At 37.5% G+C, this 15,910-nt stretch overlaps 1 protein-coding gene across 2 annotated transcripts in view; it reads right to left on the reverse strand.

Annotated features, from left to right (window-relative positions):
• PHF20 (PHD finger protein 20) overlaps positions 1-15,910 on the reverse strand; it is a 149,850-nt gene that overhangs the window by 51,344 nt on the left and 82,596 nt on the right. For both annotated transcript variants that reach the window (XM_044263120.1, XM_044263121.1), the window contains 3 exons: positions 15,513-15,626; positions 14,640-14,828; positions 13,937-14,116 (listed from right to left, as the gene is read on the reverse strand). In XM_044263120.1, coding sequence (XP_044119055.1) covers positions 13,937-14,116; positions 14,640-14,828; positions 15,513-15,626 — 483 coding nt within the window. The remainder of the gene's footprint in view (positions 1-13,936; positions 14,117-14,639; positions 14,829-15,512; positions 15,627-15,910) is intronic.

Raw genomic sequence — 15,910 nt, forward strand, 5'->3', positions numbered from 1 at the left:
CAATCACTAAATAGCGACTAATGCGACAGCATCCTGGCCTCCAGGGACCCTGCTGGATGTTCCTGATGATGATACCGCCCTCCTTCCTGCTTACTTACATAATACATTCCTGCTGAATGAATCCTCAACAAAACAATCTCTCTCCCAGCCATCTTTCTAGATCACCCTGTACTCACCACTAACCCCATGTTCCAAAAGAAATACCAGAAACATCATTCCGTTTCCAGATCAACACATCTTCCTCCCTCAAATTAAAGAATTCCAAAGGCACCACCCTGTCTGGAGTACTGACATCACTTATACCACACACTCCTCTTCAAACCTGGCCACCCTACTTAGCCTCTTACTCAGAGTATACACAATGCTTTAATAAGTGCCCTCAAGAGCTGTGGGAATTCTGTGCCACATATTGTGCAACTTCCCTAGAACACAACAGACATATTGTGTTCATGTCTCAATTTATATTAGCACCCAAAATCTCATCAGATGGCTTTAGGCACTCAGTTGGAAGATGGAAGTCAGAGATCCTATATCACCAGCCAGTAAGAAGTGTGAGACTATGTTAAGTCCTTTTTGCCAAATATTGGGCTCTTTGCCTATAAAATAGAAGAGTGAAAAATTAGAAATAACAAGAATTTCTCAGAAAGGATATAGGAACCAACGCGGAAAAATACCATAAATGAAAATTATAACCCACTGAATAATGTAAGAATATGATTCTACTACTGTGTTTTTGTGTTTTGTTGTTGTTGTTGTTTTTAAAGATTTTTTATTTATTTATTTGACGGAGAGGGAGAGAGAGAACACAAGCAGGGGGAGTAGGAGAGGGAGAAGCAGGCTTCCCGCTGAGCAAGAAGCACGATGTGGGGCTCAAACCCAGGACCCTGGGATCATGACCTGAACCGAAGGCAGACACTTAATGATTGAGCCACCCAGGCACCCCATTACTGCGTTTTTTGAAGTTATATCTATATATGTATGTTTGTGTATATACTAGAACCATGTCTGGAAGGATGGAAGGCTATACACCAAACTGGACCACAGCTCCTTCAAGAGTGAGAATGCTATTTATATATGGAAGGGTATTTCACTTTTTATTTTCTTTTACATGGTTTTAATTTTTCCTGGCATGTATTGGTTTTGAAATTTAGGAGAGGAAAATATTCAGCAAATGACTCGATAAGGTAATTTTTTTTAAGATTTTATTGTTAGGGGCGCCTGGGTAGCTCAGTGGGTTAAGCTGCTGCCTTGGGCTCCGGTCATGATCTCAGGGTCCTGGGATAGAGCCCTGCATCAGGCTCTCTGCTCAGTGAGGAGCCTGCTTCCCCCACCGTCCTGCCTACTTGTGATCTCTATCAAATAAATAAATAAAATCTTTAAAAAACAAAAAAAAGATTTTATTTTTAAGGAATCTCAACACCCAACAAGGGGCTCAAACTTACAACCCTGAGACCAAGAATCACATGCTCTACCAACTGAACCAACCAGGGGCCCCCATAAAATAATTTTTTTAACAGATGTCCCAGCTAACTTAATTCAGAGTTATAAAAATTCATCAAGAACTAATACTCATTGGGGCGCCTGGCTGGCTCAGTTGGTTAGGTGGCTGACCATTGATTTTGGCTCAGGTCATGATCTTAGGGTCCTGGGATAAAGCCCTGGTGGGCTCCAAACTCAGCAGGAACTCTGCTTTAGGATTCTCTCTCCCCCTCTGCTCCTTCCCACAACCACTTGGTCTCTAAAATAAATAAATAAATCTTAAAAAAAAAATACTTATAAAGAATTAGTATACTTTAGTGTTCAGATTGTAAGAAACTGTATTTTACTTTAAAAATCAAAGTTTAAGAAAAACTTTTCATTGTTGTTTCCTTATTGCTCAAAAATAATGATACTAAGTCCATACAGTCTGGGACAACCTTAGGTTCCTGCCATGTTATGTTTTTCCATGAAAAAAATTAATGAGTAACTTAAGTAATATAACTTTAAACATCTTAAAAAACATACTAAAATACTTTTTCACATTAACTTTCAAAACAGATTCTTTATCTGATCATACATGTTTTTTTAATCCCCATATCCAACAGTAATCTTAGAAAAAAGAATCACTGCATCAAAAAACAAGGAGTTATTTGAAATTTTGTTTTGAAAAAAGTTGTTGACATTATGGCAAATCTAGAAACAGTTAAGCTGGGCTATCAATCAATAATGCAATTCCCCCATTTATCAACTGGAAGTGTCCAAGACAATCCATTCTCATAACTAATCCATTCCCTGAGGTCAAAGGGATCAGTTATGCAACTTTCTGTGTTTTCCTAACCTTTTCCAGCTTTCCTTTCTTCCCCTCAAAGTTTTGGTACATAAGAAATGTTCAAGTAATTGACCTGAGTTACTTGAAGTAATTGAAAGAATGACCTAATTAATTAAATATTACCCACTACTTAAGAAACAAGTCTTCTGGGGCGCCTGGGTGGCTCAGTGGTTAAGCCTCTGCCTTCAGCTCAGGTTGTGATCCCGGGGTCCTGGGATCGAGCCCCACATCCGGCTCTCTGCTCAGCGGGGAGCCTACTTCCCCCTCTCTCTGTCTGCCTCTCTGCCTACTTGTGATCTCTCTCTGTCAAATAAATAAATAAAATCTTAAAAAAAAAAAAAGAAGAAGAAGAAGAAAGAAAGAAAGAAACAAGTCTTCCAATGGATCTATTTGCTCTGGTCAGGTATAAAAGGTATTCAATAAAAGTGTGCCAAATGCAAGCTGACAGATAAGAGCATACCTGCTGTGTCTGCAGGGTAGCAAGGAGGCCATGTGGCTGGAGTAGAGTCGGCAGCAAGGAAAGAGTGAGGTAACAGGTGGCCCAAATAAGCAGGGCCACTTCAGGCCGATGTAAGGACCTGTGGCATGCATGAACAAATACCAACAGTTCTGGGCAGTGGGAGACATGAATGTTGGTTTTATTATTCTTGTATCTTTCTGGATTTCTTTTCAAATTTATCAACATAAAAAAGCAAGTTACCGAAAAGAGTATACTGAATGAAGACAAGATCACTTCCATAAATAAGGTAATAGGTACCAACAAAATCCTTGAAGCCTGAATAAGTCCTGATTTTGATAATTATATTATGGTAATAAAATGTAAGAAATATACACCAAAGTATTTTGGAGTAGAAGTCTGCAATTTATTTTCAAACAACTCAGAAAAAATACTTTAAAATACCTTAAGGCCAAAGAATAACAGCTAAGTAGGAGAAAAGCAACCTTACCAACAGAGAGATCCAGGCAAACACTTCAGGAGTATCCCTGCTATTTGAGAACAAAGAAGCACTGTCAGTAGTCCCATCAATTCTTCAAAGCAACTGACCTCAGTCTGGCAGCAACTTATCTGCTCAGCCTTAACGAAGTTCAGAAAGACCGCAATTAAGTCAGAAAGCACACCTAACAGTCTCAGAAAAGACTGCGACAATGACACTGTTGACGTTGCTCCGCTTCCATCTCCAAATGCCTAATTGCTAGTCATCCTTCAAGGCCCTGTGAAAGTACCACCTTCTTCCACCTCTGCCCCCAAACCACCAACCTAAATACCACCTCTCTTCCAGAGTCAGATCCAAACATCACTTTCTGAACACTAAAAGCAAGAGTGCCCCATGTATCATGGTATACTCAACAGTTAACAGAGCTCCTGGGCGTATAGTAAGGGCTCAACAAGTTGAATCCTGAGTTCAACTTTCATGTGGCAAGCACACATTATTACTGTCAGTATTCTCTCCCATAGTTTAAAGCATTTATTACGGGCGCCTGGGTGGCTCAGTGGGTTAAGCCGCTGCCTTCGGCTCAGGTCATGATCTCAGGGTCCTGGGATCGAGTCCCGCATCAGGCTCTCTGCTCAGCAGGGAGCCTGCTTCCTCCTCTCTCTCTCTGCCTGCCTCTCTGCCTACTTGTGATCTCTCTCTGTCAAATAAATAAAATAAAATCTTTAAAAAAAAATAAAAAATAAAAATAAAGCATTTATTACTTTTATATCAGAGACAACTACAGTCTTATCAACTCCCCTAGACAGAAAGATGTAGAGCATTGACCAGATGTCTCATTCATTTCTCTAACCCTAGAACAACGAATTCTCAAGCAATTCTCCACCAGTACACGTCTGATGGCAAACCATAGACACTTACAACTTCCCAAACTATAATGACTATAACCCTATGACTCCTGTACTTAAAACAGAGAACACAAGTACATGAAGGCTAAACTACTGTAGGCATTACACTAAAATGGACCTGATTCATTCTTAAAATAAATCATTTGCAAAAACTATCATAGGCATTATTCTAAAACATACCTAATTAATTTACAAGTAAATCATTTGTAAACATTCAGTATTTTAGTGACAGATAACTTCCTATTCATTTTATAACTGACAACATATCAAGACTCTATGGGTTAGAATCACTGACCTAAACCACACAGCGAAGTGTCCCATTTCTAACCGGTACACAGTTTTTTTTAAAAGAAAAAAAAAAAAAGCTGAAAAAAAATGCTGTGCCTCTCTTAGGTCTTCTCTCTTACTTTTTCTGTGGTTCATGTAGAACATTCACAAATGAGAGAGAATAGTCTGACACTTAGATAGCACTAAATATTTGCTGACGAAAACAAATGAATGGACTACAGCCCATTTTCAAAAGCTCTGGTAACCTCTGAATGACCAAATAGGTTGGGCCCAGATTTAGAGAATAATCTGAGATCTCTGAACTTCTAAGGAAATCTTCAGTAATAATTTTATTTTATAACAAAAACAAATGGCCTACCCATGTAGCAGAATTTCAACAGTATTCTCCTCTGGCTTCTAAGTCATCAAAGCAAATAGGCCAGAGCATTTATTCTTCCTAGTTCAAACTCAAGGTAATCTGACCTCTACCACTGCTATAACCTCTCAGAAAAATGGGCAAGTGCTTCACTTAACTGCGGTGGTTTCAAAATTATTCCCCAGAAAATCCTCTGTGTAACCTGAAGAAGCAAAAAAAGACATGAAATCTTATCATCCTTTCCCAAAGCTCATCTGTCGTACCCTCATTTTACCTTATTTCCATCCTCTCCACAAATCAAAGACACAGCTCAACTAACTGACAAGACAGAAATTGTATGTGTGTGTATTTTGGAAAGAACTTAAAACCCCACAAAATATGTAGACTTTAAAACAAGCAGTGGAGGGGGCACCTAGGTAGGATACCGGGGTCCTGGGATCAAGCCTCCATCAGGCTCCCTGCACTGTGGGGAGCCTGCTTTTCCCTCTCTCTGCTGCTCCCCCTGCTTGGGCATGCTCTCCTGCACTCTCTCTGTCAAATACATGAATAAATCTTTAAAAAGTAAGTAAGTAAATAAATAAATAAACAAATATCAGGCACTGGATATAGCCTCTGGCCTAGTCTCCTCACTTCTCTTACCTGCATAGCATATTTCCCAGTGATGTAGGAACAGTTAGTTCATTTTCAGTTTAGTTCAATTTCAAGTGATGTCTCATTTAACATCACCCTCAAGACAATATAATTTAAGAGCCTGGTCTTCTGAATTATAAGGAACATGGCTGTCATCTAGAGCTCTCCACACCAAAACAGACAACCAGGTTCCACGACTAAATTTCCACCTCATCCAAACATCAACTTCATTTCTCCCACATGACAGAGAAGTAGATTGAGAGGGAAGGAGTGCTGCCCCTGACAGAAGGCTCAGCAAGAAAAGGGAAAATATTTACACACAAAAAGAGGGGTGCCTGGGTGGCTCAGTCGTTAAGCATCTGCCTTCGCCACAGGTCATGATCCCCGGGTCTTGGGATGGAGACCCGCATTGGGCTCTCTGCTTGGCGGGGAGCCTGCCTCCCCCTCTCTCTCTGCCTGCCTCTCTGCATACTTGTGATCTCCGTCAAATAAATAAATAAAATCTTTAAAAAAAAAAAAAAACCCTGCTTTGCTATATTGTTTATGTTAACCACATGGTATGTGGTCAAGACCCCTCCTCCCACCAAAGAGGCATCTAGGTGGCTCAGTTGTTAAGCATCCAATTGGTTTCAGTGTCATGAGTTCACGCCCGGCACTGGGCTCCACACTGAATGTGGGACCTACTTAAGAAAAAGAAATATGGGAGGAACCCGACTAGTCAGTCAGTTAAGCGTCTGACTTTTGATCTCAGGGTCATGAGTCAAAGCCTCACGTTAGGCTCCATACTGGGCATGAAGCCTACATAAAAAATAAAATAAAATAAGGGGCAGCACCTGGGTGGCTCAGCTGGGTAAGCGTCTGCCTTTGGCTCAGGTCATGATCCCAGGGTCGTAGAACTGAGCCCCACATTGGGCTTCCTGCTTACTGGGAAGCCTGCATCTCCCTCTCCCACTTCCCCTGCTTGTGGTTCCTTCTCTTGCTGTATATCTCTCTGTTAAATAAATAAATAAAATCTTCAAAAAAAATTTTTTAAGATCATTCACCTCTTAACAAAGTAAAATTTTCTATTTATAATTTAAACCACTCCTAATATTTGGAATCTGACCTTCTAGAAGAAAAATAAAGACTTTCAAATCTTATATTTATTGTTAAAAATATAAATTAGACTTAGATTTAGTACAACACAAATGAAGATATAAATGTACAAATTTTGTGATGCTAAAATTAAATAGTCACAAGTATTAGTGTCAAAATATGGAATCATCAAATATTCAATTGACTGCCTTCTCTCCAATTAAATAACATAACAGGAAATGTGCCATACTTTTGCTTATGTTGTTCCCTTTATTGGAATACCCAGACCCCATCTATAACTCATGGTACAGTCCTATTCATCCATCAAGATTCGGCTTAAAAACTTCTGAACGCTACATCTGAAACTAATGATGTACTATATGTTGACTAATTAAATTTAAATTAAAAATATATATATATTCAGCTTAAATGTCATGTCATAAGTTAGGATAGTCTTCAGGAAGCCACTTTCTGATTTTGTATCAGTGATACTACTTATTTTAGCACAGTGCCTGCGTACTTAGCAGGTTGTTTAGGTGTTTCAACTGAGCAAAAAAGGATATGCAATCAAAGCTTGTTAGCAAAATCTCTTCTCACCTTTCCTGCTCTAACTGCAGGAAGACAATTTCATTTAACCTTTACTATTTTCCCCACGTCTCTCACTAAAAGAACTTCTCAGCATATTTTTCTCCAGGGAAGAACTGGCAACCCATAAATCTCCTCAAGCTTCATTCTTCCTCTGGGCTCTTATGTACATAAGTTTTATTTTAAGAACAACAAGACCATACTCTTCACATTCTAGAAAAAGAGAAGATTATAGATCACCCATATTTACCAAAGGAACACTTCCCAGATCTAAACCAATGTCATCAATAGAATCTCATGAGATTTGATTCCACAACTCACTTCTGGCTAAATTTTCCAAAATGCTATGTCTTCCCCTCATTAGGTCTGTTGTGGTCCAGAAGAAAGCTACCCTGTAAGCCCTTGGGCCATCACAGACATCTAGGAAATGCCAGAATTTACCTACACAGAATTCCCTTTTCTCGTACTCTACCCCTTTCAATTCATGGTAAGTCAAACTCGGCAAAATAAAGAAATTTCTAAAGATAAATGTTGATCAAAAACTTTGGGGTATGAGGGTGCCTGGGTGGCTCAGTGGGTTAAGCCTCTGCCTTCGGCTCAGGTCATGATCCCAGGGTCCTGGGATCGAGCCCCACATCGGGCTCTCTGCTCAGTGGGGAGCCTGCTTCTTCCTCTCTCTCTGCCTGCCTCTCTGTCTACTTGTGATCTCTGTCTGTCAAATAAATAAATAAATCTTTAAAAAAAAACAAAAGAACTTTGGGGTATGAGCTATCTGGGAAATACTTTGGATTTCATTAAAAGTTTTAAAGGGTGGCTTAAGCAATAATTAATGTGATTTTTAAATTATGGTAAATTACATATGTAATAATATTGATTATATACTTATTATGATCATAGCTATATTTCCTAAAATAGATTCAAAATTCTTAATTTCAGAGTTATAAACTACAATAAATAAAAGACAAGCAAAAGACCAAAAGAAAATAATGTACAATTTATACAAAAGACCAAGGATCAGTATCCATAATGTACAAAGTAAACCTGGCAAATCAATAATAAAAACAACCCAAAAGGAAATGAGCAAAGAAAATTCACAGAATAGATAAAAATATTCAATAACCACAATGTTAACAAATATTTGAGAAAATTAAAAGATGACTAACACCCACAGATGGTAAGGATGTAAGGGAAAATGTACTCCACCATAACTCTTGGTCAAAATATTAAGTGGAATGGTCATTCTGGAGGATAATTTGTTAATACAATTTAAAATGTGCATTCCCTTAAATCCAGCAATTACACTCAAAAAAAGTTACCCAAAGGGCTATTCACCAAGTAGTGAAAAATATATTCAAGGAATACCACTGCATCATTGTTTGAAAACACTGCTTGTGCAGAAACCCTCTAATGTCCATCAAAAGGGAAATGGTTAAATATATGATGGAACATTCTTATAAGACATTAATATTCAGTCATTAAAAAGAATGAAACAAGTGTACTGAAAAAGTTAGATCTCAAGAAAATTACAAAAGTAAGAGAACAATAAGCCTAGAATTATACCAATTACATTTAAAGATAATAAAATCTTAATTGCTTCCCTACCCATGTAAAAATACAAAATAGGGTTTGGAAAAATAACAAATGAATAAAAGAGGTTTACCCAACGGAAAAGAAGCAAGATAGAAGAGACTTCTCCCTTTAACTCCTAATACCTCTTTATGACACTTTTATGATCAGTGTATCTGTATTATTTTTATAGTGCTTTTAAAAAATTAAAATAAGGGCGCCTGGGTGGCTCAGTGGGTTAAGCCGCTGCCTTCGGCTCAGGTCATGATCTCAGAGTCCTGGGATCGAGTCCCGCATCGGGCTCTCTGCTCAGCAGGGAGCCTGCTTCCTCCTCTCTCTCTCTCTCTGCCTGCCTCTCTGCCTACTTGTGATCTCTCTCTGTCAAATAAATAAATAAAATCTTTAAAAAAAAAATGAAATAAAAAAATACCCATACGCACAAAAAAAGTGGGTTAGATATTCTTCACTGTAAAAGGCTAGGATCAAGATTTATTCATGGCCAGCACCATACTGGATGCTGAACATTTACCACAAATATAACATTACTGAAATGTTATATCCAAGTAGCTATTAATGCAACAAGCAATCATTACTTAAAAGAAAAAAATTCCTCTGTGTAGCACTAAAAGTGTACAACTTACTAGGCTGCCTATTACCATAACATGTTCTCTTTTAGTCATGTTAGAAATGCTCATAGTGGAACATCACTTCTGCATACAACCACTATAAAGTAGGAAAAAAAAATTAAAAAAAAACAAATATGAAAAGACACTGAAGAGTAACAAAAAGCCCACAGAAACAAGAGCTAGATATCTGAAGTAAGAGAAGGGCACTGGGTAAGTTTCCCATTTTTTAAAGATTTTTACCAAAAAGCAGGCTTGTCAGTAACACCAGGTAGCTACAGCTCAAGTAAGAAATTTAGTCTTACTGGTTGAAGAAATAAAAGGTAAAGTTCAATGCAACTACAATAGCTGAAAAATGAGGGAGAAAGTCCTAAAGAAGAGAGCCACAAAAGGGTGGCCTCAATTTCTTCATATTAACTCTGCCTAAATTTCTGGCTGATCTTTGAATGTTTCAAGCAGCCCAACGAAAGCTAAAAGAACTAAACAGAGGTTTCAGTTGCTGCAATTGCAGAGGAAAAAAAGGTGGAATTTGAGTTAAGCCAAATTAATAGCCCTTTTGAACAAAGCAATCAGCATTCTTTGGAGAAACATAATGTAATCCAAGCTCAACAACACAGCAGACACCATGTGCAGGATGCAGTACAAAATATTAGACATGTGAAGAAAAGGAAAATGTGATCTGCAGGCAGGAGTAAAAAAAAAAAAAAATCAATGGGGATTAACTTCAAAATAATCTAGCTGCTGAACTTGGTAGACAGGGACTTTTAAAGTAACAATTAAAACTATGTTCATAATCAATTTATAGACTCCAAGATCTCAGCAGAGAAGCTAGAGGGAAAAGGGGGAATTCCATTAACTAAAAAACATCAGAAATGGGGTGCCTAGGTGGCTCAGTTGGTTAAGCGTCTACCTTCAGCTTTAGTCAAGATCCCAGTATCCTGGGATGAAGCCCAGCATTGGGCTCCCTGCTCAGGGGGGAGCCTGCTTCTCCCTTCCCGCTCCCACTCCCTCTGCTTGCACTTGCTTCCTCTCTCTCTCTCTCTCTCTCCTTCTCTGTGTCAAATAAAATCTTTAAGAAAAAATTTTAGGGGCACCTGGGTGGCTCAGTCAGTTGAACATCTGCCTTTGGCTCGGGTCATGATCCCAGGGTCCTGGGATGGAGGGGCTCCCTGCTCTCTGGGGAACCTGCTTCTCCCTCTTCCTCTCTCTGCTGCTCCCCCTGTTTATAAGCTCTCTCTCTGACTCAAATAAATAAATAAAATTAAAAAAAAATTTTTAAATAAAAATCTTTAAAAAATTAAATTAAAAATAAAAATAAAAAACATCAGAAACAAAAAATTCACTGGATGGGCTTAACAGCAGACTAGAATTGAGAGTAGAAAGAATTTGGAAATAGAAATTATTCAATCTGAAAAAGGGGGGGGAAAGGATGAAAAGAAAAGAAAAAGTCAGTAAGTCCCAGTGACCTGTGGCCCAGTATCAAAAGCTCTAACCTAATTCTTTTTTTTTTTTTAAGATTTTTTTTTATTTATTTGACAGAGAGATCACAAGTAGGCAGAGAGGCAGGCAGATAGAGATGGAGAAGCAGGCTCTCCGCTGAGCAGAGAACCCAGCGTGGGGCTCGATCCCAGGACCCTGAGATCATGACCTGAGCTGAAGGCAGAGGCTTAACCCTCTGAGTCACCCAGGTGCCCCAGATCTACCTAATTCTAATGTGAATCATCAATAAAGGAAGATAGGAACATAGAGAATGGGACAGAAAAAAAATATAGAAATAATGAGTTGAAAATTGATTAAAAAAATCACTTTTCAAATTCAAGCTCAGTGACTCTCAAATAGGTTAAAAAAAATACATTATAGAAACAAAATGTGATCGGGAGGGAGACTAACCATAAAAGCCTCTTAATCTCACAAAACAAACTGAGGTTTACCAGGCGGAGGGAGGTAGGGAGAAGGGGGTGGGGATAGGGACATTGGGGAGGGTGTATGCTATGTAAGAGCTGTGAAGTGTGTGAACCTGCCGATTCACAGACCTGTACCCCTGGGGCCAATAATACATTATATGTTTATAAAAAAATTTTTAAATTATTTTTAAAATAATAATTTAAAAAATAATTCAGATGGCAAAAAAAATACATTATAGTCAAACTGCTAAAGAGCAATGATAAAGAGAAAAATCTCAAAAGCAACCAAAAGGAAAACACATTATATATAGGGAAACAACAATATGAATCATCACTAACTTCCCTTCAGAAACAGAGGCCAGAAGACTGTGAAACACGTTTACAGTACCTAAAACGAAAAGCAAAACAAAACAAAAAAACTGTAAACTCGACATTCTATAGCCAGTGGAAATATTCTTAAAGTTTGAAAGTTAAATAAAGTCATTCAGATAAATAAAAACCAAGAGAATTTGTCAGCAGGAAACCTACACTACAAGAAAAACTACAGGAAAATTTTTAGGCTAAAAAGAAATAGGAAGATACAAAGAAGTGGAAATTGTAAATATGTACATAAATAAGTCCCATTTGTCCTCATCTTTATAATACCTAGTTATTAAGAACAAAAACTATAATACTGTATTGTGAATTTTATAGCATATATAGATATATCATGAGACAGGTAGAGCATAAAAGGGGGAAGGATTAATAGACTACAGGTTTTATATAGAGTGGTTCAATATTAAAAGTAAACTGTGAGGGGCGCCTGGGTGCTCAGTGGGTTAAGCCTCTGCCTTCAGCTCAGGTAATGATCCCAGGATCCTGGAATTGAGCCCCGCATCAGGCTCTCTGCTCGGCAGGGAGCCTGCTTCCCTCTCTCTCTCTGCCTACTTGTGATCTCTGTCAAATAAATTAAAAAAAAAAATCTTAATAAAATAAAAAAGAAAAGTAAACTGTGAGAAGTTAAGGATATATACATCATAATCCCTAAGTAACCTCTAAAATAAATGCTAAGAAGTATAGCTAATAGCTAAATTAAAATGAAATTTGAAAAAAAATTCAATTAACCTAAAAAAAATAGGAAAGGTGGAAAAGAACAAAACACAGGATAAATGGGAAACAAAAAGCAAAGTGGTAGATCTAAAAGCAACTGTATCAATAAATACCTTTAATGTAAACAAACTACACATTGCAGTTAAAACCAAAACCCAACTAGGTACATACTATCTATAAAAGACAAATTTTGAATTTGAAGACATAGTTATGTTGAAAGAAAAATGACAGCAATAGATACACCCTGTATACAGAAAGCAAAAGTATCTGTACTAGTATCAGATAAAACAGACTTCAAGTCAAAGTCTATTACCAAAAATAGCGTGATATTTCACATTACAAAGGGGTAATTCGCCAAGAGGACATAACAATTATAAATGTGTATGCCCCTAATAACAAAACTTCAAAATACATGAAGCAAAACTGACAGAATTCATTGGAGAAATAGACAAATCCACAATCATGGTTAGAGATTATCAACATCCCTCTTTTAGAAATTAATAGAATTAGATGATTATGATGATGATGATGATGGTAGTAGTAGTAGTAATAATAATAATAAATGTCTAGAAAACACCATCATTCACTTTGATCTAATTGACACACAGAACAGATATATGATGATACACTTTTTTTCCCAAGTGTATATGGAGCATTTACCAAAACAGATCACATGCTGGGCCATAAAATCAGTCCCAACAAATTTTAAAAGACTAAAATCCTATAGAGTGTAGAATTACATTACAAATCAGTAACAATAAAGTATCTCTAAAAACCCCAATACTTGGAAATGAAACAAAACACTCCAAAGTTAACCCACCATCAACAAATAAATCACAATATATCTTGAATTGAATGAAACTGAAAATACAACATATCAGAATTTGTAAAAGCAGGGCTTAGTGGTAAATTTGTAACTTTAAATGCTAATACTAGAAAAGAAGATCCAAACTAATGACTTAAGTTTTTGGTTTTTTGTGTTTTTTTAAATGACCTAAGTTTCTAAAAAAAATGTAAAGGAAGAAAATAAGATTAGAACAGAAATTTAAAAAAAAAGATTTAAAAAAAACAGAAATCAATGGCATTTTAAAAAGACGAACAGGGAAAATTAAGGTAAAACACTGGTTCTTTGAAACCATCAACAAAATTAATAAATCCCTAAACTATATTAATCAAGAGAGAGGAAACACAAATTAGCAATATCAGAAATAAAAAGGATATAGCATTAAAATAGGGAAATATTAATAAGGTGAAAAAGCATCATAGAAAAGTACATGTTTTAAATTCACCATCAATCAGCAGGGAGCCTGCTTCCTCCTCTCTCTCTCTCTGCCTGCCTCTCTGTCTACTTGTGATCTCTCTCTGTCAAATAAATAAATAAAATCTTAAAAAAAAAAAAAAAAAGGGGGGCTCCTGGGTGGCTCAGTGGGTTAAGCCAATGCCTTCAGCTCAGGTCATGATCTCAGGGTCCTGGGATCGAGTCCCGCATCGGGCTCTCTGCTCAGCAGGGAGCCTGCTTCCTCCTCTCTCTCTCTCTGCCTGCCTCTCTGCCTACTTGTGATCTCTCTCTGTCAAATAAATAAATAAAATCTTTACTAAATAAATAAATAAATTCACCATCAAAGCAAAGCAAGAGTATATATAGAAGACAATTAAGTTAACACTAATAGGAACCTGCCACAGTAGAAATCTCTTGTAACTCAGCAAGAGGAGAAGCCGGTTCCGTCTTCATACTGTTTTCTCCCATTGACTTGCAGTTCAATTCCAAGCCTGCAGCCCCCAATCCATCACCAAAGGAGTGGCAAGTCAGTGCAGATGAGACCTGGTCAGCTTCCAAAGGAGATTTTAACTGACCTAGAAGAAAAAAAAGAGAGCCCAGGTAACATATCAGATATGTAATCAACCAAAAGTCCCACAGCAGACTAAGATATCCAGGGACTTTTTAGAGGAAACCCACCGCACAGCATACGAGAATACATTCAAAGGTTCCAGCACATACAGCCAGGGCTATAAGCATCTCAAAGAAAAAGGCCAAAAAAAGACCAAAGTAAATAGAGGATTTTCTGGAAGTGTTGACAAAAAGGCAGAGGCACTGGAGCAAGATGGCACCAGAAACACAGAGAGAGGGACAGGACTCTTTAAGCACTGTACCTCCAACCCAACATTCAGACATATTCAAGTAAAAACAATCACAAACGTGTTCAGAAAGTTTGTCTACTGAATTGCCAGTGAAAAAGAGTATAAGAAACACTGTAACCCATTCAAAAATTTAATTTCAACACAATCTAAAACTTGTGGAGGTGTATATAATGATGTAGATTGGTTCTCACTAGAGAGGCAAGCTGGCAAGACCATTCTAGAACAGACTCTGACTCACCTTCCTCAGATTCCTTGTTACTGGATGATGTATTTTGCAAAGGATCAATGTTAACCGTATCAACCAAATCTGACACAACCAAGTCAGGATCTAGGATCTCGTGTGTCCCATTAGTGGACAGCCTGGAGGACCGTCTCCTTGATAAGTCCTTGTCAGTGTTTTCCGAATAGGTTTTTGACTTTTCCTGGGCTATAAACCATTAAGAGAGTTATGGTCAAGAACCCAATAAGAAGAAATAACTCTGCTAATACATATTTCTGGGCTGGTTACCTCTATAAGGGCCTTACAAAAACATCTAGAATACTAGACCAGTGATAAAAGGAAATATCCTTTCTTAACTTGTAGTTTTAAGTAAAGGGACTCTCTCTGCCCAGACAGAATCATCCTTATTCATGGTCTGAAAAATCTGTTTTAGGTCATGCCCCAATCTTGAAAACTAAATTCTACTTTGGGGCTTCCCAACTTACAAGTTTATGTACTAATCTTCAAAGTCAGTCAGGTTTACAAACCCTTAGAAAAATCACAAATCATTTTTGGAGCCAAAGTATTTTTTTTTTAATCAATAAATAACATTTTTCAAGTTTTACTCAACATATGAAAACCATCCCTTCCTAAGCCATTAAATTTCCAATGGAAATGTAGTTTATGGGCATGAAGAAGAAACCACTGAATCCAACGTTAAAATAGTTTCTGCTTTGGGATTTATTTTTCTTCAAGCAAAACTCTTATCCAACCCAAACCAACCACATTAGCTCCTATAACCAAAAACAGCATTAGAGCCTATTTTTGGGAATAGGAAACAACATGAATACAGAGGAGGCTAACCCAATCAACATCAAGTTCTAGTCACACGTACACAAACTGGAGACTCACATGAATTTTTGTCAAGCCGGGGACGTTTTAATGGGACTTCACTTCCTTTCGATATTTTCCGCCTTCTCAATTCCAATGTTATTGGTTGCAAAGTTTGAGAGTTTGAATCCACAGCTATAGTGTATATAAAACCACACAAAAGAAATTACGTAATTTCTTCGTGCCCAATCCCCCTGATTATATAGAAATAAACCATACACATACACTTGATTGATAAACAGACCCCCCAAAGGGCTAATAAGAAAATATAAGTGTAACAGGTGAAACTACTTCCTTAATGACATGCTGACACTCTATAGACGGAACTCCTTTATCTCTTTTTCCCTCTTTTTTAAAAAGATGTATTTAAGTAATATCTACATCCATTGTGGGACTCAAACTCATGACCCCAAAATCAA

This window comes from Neovison vison, chromosome 8, assembly GCF_020171115.1.
Source record: "Neovison vison isolate M4711 chromosome 8, ASM_NN_V1, whole genome shotgun sequence".
NCBI lineage: Eukaryota > Metazoa > Chordata > Mammalia > Carnivora > Mustelidae > Neogale > Neogale vison.